The following is a 9116-nucleotide window of genomic DNA, read 5'->3' on the forward strand; positions in this document are numbered from 1 at the left end:
TGTCAGCAGCAAAACTGGTTGATCCACTCTGAGAAGGTGCTATTTAAGAGACTGAGCTGAAAACAGCACCTCAGACTGAGGAAGTCTCTCGGATGAGAGACGAAACGTTTCTACATTTTTTTGCTTTGTTTTGTTTTTTGGTTTTTTGAATGTCCAGAGGACCAGATTGAACTTTTATTACTACGACTGCGAATATTCTTCCCCTCTGCCCTGAGAATGAGAAGCTCAAAGCTTAATTGAAACCATTTCCCAATACGTCATTTTATTTCTGCCCATGAACCATATGTTTGGGTAAACCCAGAGCGCTGTGTAAGAAGGTTGCAGCAGGCTTCATGGATATCTCCTGAACTCAGCTGAGCTGAGAGGAGTATAAAAGTGAGCAGCTAATGCGACTCATAACTTTTTTCTGTGACTAGTTATGCATATACATATGTGATATGTTTATATTTAGGTAACCTCTCCTGAAATCTGACTTTGCAAGTAAAATGCCAGTAAAATCTTCTCCTGCCATCAAATGTGGTTCTTTCGGGTGAACAACGTTAATGACAGAGATTTTCCCCAACAAAATCAAATTATGATCAAACAAGCTTGAAGACTCAGTGATGTGTCCACTAGAAGATCTGCTTGCCAACATTTCAGCTTTGCCCAAGTTTCAAATTCACACACGGGAATCCTCTGTTATCCTCTTGTATGATTATGAATGTTTGATTGCAGTAACTGATTTGATAGGTCCTGCTGTGTTTTGTCAGGGAAAATGAGTGGTTTCGGCAGGACCTGCCAGGCTACCTGTTCCCGGAGGACTCGTTGTACGATGCCACTGTTTTGGATGAAGAGGCGGTCAGAGAAGTTTGTGAAAAGTTTGAATGCAATGAGTCCGAAGTTGTGTCCAGCCTCTATAGTGGAGATCCACAGGTAGACGCTTGCATGAAGAAACAAATGTTTTTTGTTAATGAATGTAGTAAAAAATGCTCACTAAAACATTCTCTGTGTGTAGTTCTATGATTTTACAACTCCCTATTTTTTAAAATATTGAAACAGGCACATAAAAATAATTTTCTTGTAGAAAGAAGCAGCCATGAGTATGTTTGACTTCTAGCTACAGTGAATTATGGTCCTCTCTGTCCTCCTGTCCGTAGGATCAGCTAGCTGTAGCTTATCATCTCATCATAGACAACCGGCGCATCATGACCCAAGCCAGTGAATTCTATTTGGCATCCAGTCCTCCACAGGGCTCTTTTATCGAGGAGGGGATGCTGCTGCCCCCTGGGATCAAACCCCATCCAGAGAGGATGCCTCCTCTTTTGGCTGACAGCCCCAAGTCTCGATGTCCTCTGGATGCTCTCAACACCACCCGCCCCAAACCACTCGCAGTAAAGAAAGCCAAATGGCACTTGGGTATCCGGAGTCAAAGCAGACCGTACGATATTATGGCTGAGGTGTACAGAGCTATGAAACAGCTCAGTTTTGACTGGAAGGTAATGGGTTATGTTTTAAATCTGCAGGCATTTGCACAGTCCACAAGCAAGGTTACATGTGACGGTTTATGTACGTGTTAGGTGGTGAACCCGTATCATCTGAGAGTGCGCAGGAAGAATCCAGTGACGGGAAACCTGGTGAAAATGAGTCTACAGCTTTACCAAGTTGACCACAGATCCTACCTCCTCGACTTCAAGAGCATTGATGGTTAGTGATAAAATTTGTATTAACTACATATATTTTTATATACACGTTTGAATATTTATTGACACATTGGATTTGGTATACAGATATTAATAATACAGTAACTGAGACTTCTAAAGTTCATCATTTTTATTGCTTCCAGAAAATTAATGTCCAACATAAACCATCCATCCATCCATTTTCTTTACCCGCTTATTCCATTTTGGGTCACGGGGGTCGCTGGTGCCCATGTCCAGCAATCACTGTGCGAGGGGCGGGGTACACCCTGGACAGGTCGCAAGTCCATCACAGGGCCACATAGAGACAAACGAGACAAACAACCATTCACTCTCCCACTCACACCTAGGGACAATTTAGAGTTACCAATCAGCCTAACATGCATGTTTTTGGTCTGTGGGAGGAAACCGGAGTTCCAACATAAACTTTCCATTCTAATCATTTCAAACATTTAGGTAAATATTCAGTTAAAGCAAACATATGCATGTTTTAAATTAGATGCATGCCAATGTGAATTAGTTGTCATCTTTGTCTAGGGCTGGACAATAATTCGATATCGATATATGTCACGATATATTTTTATTCAATAACAGTGATATGAGTTTTAAGCACATTTTCAATATGATTACAGCGTTTCACTGACACATTTATTTTTCTGTTCGGGTTGAAGTGGCCTCTTCCGTTTCAACCCGAACAGAAAAAGCCGCGACACAACTATGTAAGCGCGTGGTGACGTAGATGTTACGCAGAGCTTGAGTCCAGAATAGCAGGCTAGGCTAATCTCCAATGTGCGTTAAGTTTTCGCTTCAAAATGAGTGCCCATGACCGTCAGAATGTGACTGAACAAGCTTTCACAAGCGAAGAGAAAGCAGATGACATAATTGATGACAGGAAAAAATAATTTGGCGATGTGGAAGTGGATCTGAAAAAAAAACAAAAAACGCGAAAGCGAATCTGCGAAAGTCGAGCCATGAAGTAGCGAGGGACTTCTGGATACACCTCTCGTTCTTCTAATCTTACACACTTCTTAAGATAAACCTCGCAAAACTCCCACCCTCCTTTAGAGCTGTCATTTCTAACCGACCTGACCCTAAGTCAGGCCGGGCTGGGCCATAATAATATGCCTAATGTGCGGGTCCGGCCTCTCTCAGGCTTTGATATGGTTTTGTGAATCATACAGAACAAATAAAACTAAATAAGAATGCATGATATAAAATTGTGTTAATCTACTTGTAGAGGAGGAGGCAGTACGTTTATATGTTGAGAGGATGAAGAAAGAAACGAGTGCAGCAGTTAATTAGATTGTGAAGAGAGTAGCGCTGCCTCTGGAGCATTGTGCAATAATTATGCAGGTGGCCTCGGGCTTCTATGGTGTGGTTTTACGAATCATACAGCACATCCATCCATCCATCCATCCATCTATCCATTATCTTTACCCGCTTCTTCTTTTTTGAGTCGCGGGGGTCACTAGTGCCCATGTCCCGCCATAAAGTACAAAAAAAACCTAAATAAAACGCACAATATAAAATTGTGTTAATCTACTTGTTGAGGAGGAGGCAGGTCCGACCGGACGGTTGAAAGAGGTAAAAAAAAAAAAAAAAAAGTCCAGTTAAGCTCAGATGGATCAGCTGATCACCGGCTGTGTGCGTCTCCGCACCTGCTGTCATCTGCAGTGAAGGAAGTAGCAGCATCTACAAAATCTGAAGCGAGCAGCGCATTCAGTTAAAATAGGCTTGTTCTATATTTTTCCAAATAATTTTGCTCTAAAAATATTTTTGTTCATCTGTATAATAGCCTATCTTTAGAGTTGATTTTTTTTTTAAAGCTATTCATTTTGTATGTTAATATCCATTTGTGGACTTGTTAATAAACAAGAAATCTTATATCTTCCTTTTGTTACTTTGTTAAAAGATCATGTCAAACTGATTTGCTTACAAAAGCAGTAAAGGCTTAATAAAAAAAAAAATCTTTTTTGGGGAGGTTCGGGCCTGTAATTACAATTAATTGGTCAGTTCAAGTCAGGTTTGGAAAAAATACCTACAGGCTCGGGCCGGGTTGGATTTTTTAGGCCTGAATGTCTGTTTCCCAGCATGGCCTTGGGCCCCCCTAAGGGCCACCCAGGGTGCACCCCACAGTTTGATATGACTTCAGAAACAGCACCTCTTTGTTGTATGGGACTGAATGTGTAAACTGCGTAGCTTTGAAAAGCACAGATTGCACATCTGGTCTGGAAAGCTGTTTTTGGTTCTTAAACTGGTGACGTCACTCTAAAGAAATTGTGACGCTTCTGTGCCGATACCCACAGATGACATCATGGAGGCAGTTGGTTTTAAATCGGGATCGTCCACTCCTCAGAGGTCAGGCTCCACAGCCGGTCTTCACAGACCCAGACTGAGCATCGATTCTGCGAGCCCAGCCATCGACCTGCCTCAGCTCAGCTTCTCTCTCCCGGGCTCTCTGTCTGGTAGCTCCCCGCTGCTGACCCCTCGTCAGGGATCACACACCATGGACTTTTTTGAAATGTGTGCCAGTCTGATCACCACGCTGGCACGCTGAGACCTGCGGCCCCTCAGCGTTGCTGTAACCTGGATGTCGGTAAGGCTTTGAAGCTAGCTGTGGGATGTAGGGAGCGTCTGTTGTGACCGTTGTTCTGTTTCCTCTCAGTTTATCTGAGACATAATGAAAAGCAATACCAGTGTTGTGTTAACCTCAGCTATAGGAGAGAAAAAGGGAATAAACACTGAAAATTAGCGTTTTAAGAATTACTATGACACAACCTTAGGGTGAAGTCTTTGTGATTAAACATCAATTACTAACTGTATAAACTGGATCCTTGATGAAGTTGTGGAAGCAAACTGTAGGCTCACAGTTCAGTCATGTCAGTGTCATGTTTACTGCCACTTCTCACACAAATACCTTTAATCTTTGAAAGTCTGCTGAGACGTCACCCTGAATGGCAGGACGTCCTGTGAATTAACCACAAACACTCATCCAAGGTCAGGTTAGCAGTTTTCTCACCACAGCTGTGTCGGAGGAACGTTACTGTTACGCTTAGAATTATTTTGCAAGTTTTCTATGGTTTGTAAAAAAAAAGAAGCTTTTATTATCCATGTATATTTATATTACTATCATATTATGTAAAGGTTGACAAAGATAAACCAAATAACACTTTATACACCAAAATGAAGATTATTATTTTTTAGAGATCAGAGTCATATTTATTTTTAAAAGGTCATGTTTTTAGACACTGCAGTGATATTGTTTAAACATTACATTAAGAGTTTTAACCAAATTTGAGAACATGTTGTAGATGATGAGAGGGAGCAAGATGGTCACGTGAATCCTACAAGATGTTTTTGTTGAGAGGGAAAAGACCGTGCCATACATTTCATACATACTGTTGCACATATTTAACTCAGACTAATGAAGAAACTTCTGCTCAGCTCATCCGTGGTGCTTGAACAGAATGCCATAAGAAAGACAAATGGTTTTAGTGAACAGGAAGCTGAAGATCTAATGATATCAGATGTGTCTGCTGCAGGAGAGCAGATGTCCTTTCTCCCGATGCCTTAAAGAATGCAACACTGATTCTGCACACAGATGACTGCAGCGTTTGGATCAGATGTGAAGTGTAGCACGCTTGATGTTTTTCACTCTGCCTCTACATGTTCGTGTGTGGAGGACTTTTCTCAAACTGTAAAGCCTGCGAGGTTTAAAACGTGGTGGAATCAGACAGATGAGCTTTGATTTTTTAATTTTTGGGGACTGTTTCAGTCAGCTTCAATTTTGATTTAGGTGTTCATTTCCGTTCAGTCCGCACTTTAAAACACCTTCAGTTCCGCAGTTTGCAAACTGAATGTTTTTTTTTTTGCACCAAACTCATTGAGGCTTTACTGTGGAAGTTGCTTCGGTCCTGCACTGTTGGGATGTTTCTTATTGCTGTTCACGTACATAACTTTATTACAAAAAAGTTTTAAAGCTGAATGTAAAATGAAAGGCAGTTCTGTTCTTGATAGTTTATTTATTGTTTTTCTTTTATTGATGTTTTAATCATCATTGTCTTATGGTGTAAAACATTTAGCCTTTTTTAGTTTGCAGTCCAATACAAAAGTGAAGGGTCTTTACTCTAATGCCTTTTCTGTGGACTGTTGTCTCAGATCTTTAAATGCTGTAAACCATTTAAAACGTTCACATAAAAACAGTAACATACTGTTCAGAACTAAAACAATACAGTTTTAATATTCCCCAACTTGTCAATATTTAAACACCGATATTGTTGGTAAAGGATGTGATCGAGGCGGAGGGACGACGCGATGCAATCAAGATGCAAAGAGATTTTTGTGTGTTGAGATTGAAGAAGCAACCGATGGGTTGAGTTGTATTCATTCAAGAGTTGTTACATTTTACTCATTCGCACTGAAAAGGTTCCTACGGTGGCCCTGAGGTGTAAATGAACAACATTTGAAGAAACGGAATTACATTTCAAAAATCAAAATTACATATGAAAAAAGCAACAAAAACATAATAGTATATGAAAAAACAGAATTGCATTAAGCCAAAGCGGGGGTGACGGGTATTTTAGAGTAACAGGGTGGACAGTTGACTCAGGGACTCCATTTATTTTTAATAATTTAAACATTAAAAAAAATGTTTGATATCATGAAAAGTCATTGGCTGAGAACTATTATAAATAGTACAATTAAAAAATTATTAAAAAAATTATTTCATTTTTATTTTTATTACATAGAATTGTAACTTAATTTCAGGAAGCATGAATGGCAGTAAACCCAAGTTGCATTTAAAATTAAATAAAATTGATTTAAATTTCATTCATTCGTTCAACCTTTATTTATCCAGGTTAGCCTCACTGAGCCTCCAGGACTCATTTACAAGACAGACCTGTTTTCAACAAAGAACACACATGAGGTACAGACAACAACAGACAATAATATAAAAAGTGGTATAAAATGAAAAGTAAATAGAAGAAATTACATAAAAACTAAGCAAAAACAGCTACATTATAAAGTGATGTAAAATACTTAAAACAGGAACTAAATCCATCTTGTGTACACATGGTTGTGTTTTATGGTAGACGTGAGTCAAACATATAAGATGAGAGTAATAAAATAAATATTAGCTCACCTTTAAACAAATATACCACATTATGGCATGGGGACTCAAAAGGCACCAAATGGTAGGAATGACCCTACTGAACATTGTTCTGTTGTTAATAAAGTTAAGAAGAAGAAGAAAAAAAAAACACCACTTTTGGTTTGGCTTAATGTAATTCAGCTTTTTGAAATATTGTGGTTTTTTTTTTTTTTTTTTTTTTTCAAATATAATTTCATTTTTTGAAATGTAATTCTGTTTTTCATTCATTTACACCTCCGGGACACCGTAGTGTTTCATTGTTTCACGAGGTTTGTTTCAGTCAAACTTGCTAGTTGAGGAGGACGAGCATCAGTCTGGTCTGTACCAAGTCTTTGTTGGATGTAAAGTCTGTCAGTGTTTTTGAGTGCAGTCAGTTTTCAGAGTTGGGCACATGTTCTTCTTCGGTTCATTCTTATTAAACGCTACATGTAGCTTTTCCACCACAGGTTCATCGAGGATTTATGCTTTTCTTAGAGCGTCAGCTCTGTCCAGGTCCTGTTTGTTGTTTCAGAGCGGTCACACAGAACCAGTGCTTTATTTAGTCGGCAGACATCTTGTACTAATTTAAAGTCATTGCCAACCAATAACACTTGTTGTTTAAGGTCAATTTATATTTGAGTCTGATGTTTTCATTACATTCACTTTCAATCACAGTTTCAAAAATGAAGGCTTGGTAAACATGGATGAAATAGTCCTGTACACCAGCTATGTAAGTGTTACCTCCCTCCATCCCCCACACCGGACCATATGATGTTTAACTCTTGAGTTTTGTCCAACAGTTCTTGTTTTTTGCAGGACTTATTTTAAACTGTGAAAACATAACTTTTTCAAACACCACTCAAATGCTCTATGAGTTTATTTTTACCCATAAGCACATGTGTGTAAACACTATTCAACAATAATCTTTATTTCACAATATCTGTGTCTGATAAGACCTGCCTGTGGTGCATTAAGCAACTTTTATTCATTCAGCCTTTATTTATACAGGTTAACCCCATTGAGCCTCAGGTCTTCACACCAGAATATTGTCATTTTCTTTCTGCCTTCATGTTCTGCTCGTCACAGTTCGGTCCGAAACACGTGCAGGTGAAGTGTACTGCAGGAGACATTGCTCAAACGCTCCTCTGAGAATAAAACAGTATTTACTGTCAGGTGTATAACAGCTGGATGCATCTGTCAGTGGCATGTTAGTCATGTACAGTCAACTCTGATCGGTTTAAAGCAGAACAGGCCTCTTTCTGTGCTGAACCAAAGTGCAGAGAGCTAAGCTGTGTGCTTTCTGTTCACTGGGATAATAAGGTGACCTGAAGGTTTAGTTGTGTGTGAATGCACACTGATGTTTTTCTCTGTGTGTGTGTGTGTGTGTGTCCTTGTCTTTGTGTCCTCTGGTTTGGATTTCTCTTATGCACTGCATGATGTTGTTATGACATGCACTTTAATGAGTATTTATTGAAAACAATAAACGTACTTAAAACTAACGTCACTTTTGTCATCTTAAGTTTTTACAAACTCATATATACACACACCCACGTGCTCCTACACACGTGCACAACAATTCAGTTATTTGCTAGAGGCACATGAACCACAGGAAAACGGCTCATTGCTGACATTTTGTCTCCAAAACATGCACTCGGAGCCAAAACAGTTTATACCATTAACAGGTTCAGACACATGAGACATTTAAAACTATTAGTTACCATTATAAATAATATTTTATATATATATATATATGTATATGTTGATATATATATAAATATATGTATATGTTGATATATATATATATATGTAATATATGTATGTTGATATATATATGTAATATATGTATGTTGATATATATATATGTAATATATGTATGTTGATATATACATATATACATATATATATACATACATATATATATACATACATATATATATATATACATATATATATACACATATATAAGTTGATATATATATATATATATATATATATGTTGATATATATATATATATATGTAATATATATATATGTATATATACATATATATATATGTTGATATATATATGTTGATATATATATATATATATATATATATATATAACATTTAAAACTATATATATATATATATATATAAAGTCATAGGTAACTTTAACTTGATTGGTTAAACTTTAAAGCTTGTTTAAATATTACAGGACAAGCTGGCAGAAAGAACAATGAAAAAAAACTAAATAAAAAAAGTAGAAAAAGATGTTTTAAAAAATCCAAACATTATATAAACAGTCAAAAATCAAACTCACCAGTGTCAG

At 37.7% G+C, this 9116-nt stretch overlaps 1 protein-coding gene across 1 annotated transcript in view; it reads left to right on the forward strand.

Moving 5' to 3' along the window:
• The window catches only part of LOC119407484 (5'-AMP-activated protein kinase catalytic subunit alpha-2-like), a 12290-nt gene extending 7525 nt beyond the window's left edge, over window positions 1-4765 (forward strand). Inside the window, exons 2-5 of the mRNA XM_037674309.1 lie at window positions 750-912; window positions 1137-1475; window positions 1557-1683; window positions 3983-4765. Of these exons, the coding sequence (XP_037530237.1) occupies window positions 750-912; window positions 1137-1475; window positions 1557-1683; window positions 3983-4233 (880 nt within the window). The 3' untranslated portion in view covers window positions 4234-4765. The remainder of the gene's footprint in view (window positions 1-749; window positions 913-1136; window positions 1476-1556; window positions 1684-3982) is intronic.
• The last annotated feature ends 4351 nt before the right edge of the window (window positions 4766-9116 follow it).

The sequence above is a fragment of the Nematolebias whitei genome, chromosome 3 (assembly GCF_014905685.2).
Source record: "Nematolebias whitei isolate Nwh7 chromosome 3, NemWhi1, whole genome shotgun sequence".
Taxonomy (NCBI): domain Eukaryota; kingdom Metazoa; phylum Chordata; class Actinopteri; order Cyprinodontiformes; family Rivulidae; genus Nematolebias; species Nematolebias whitei.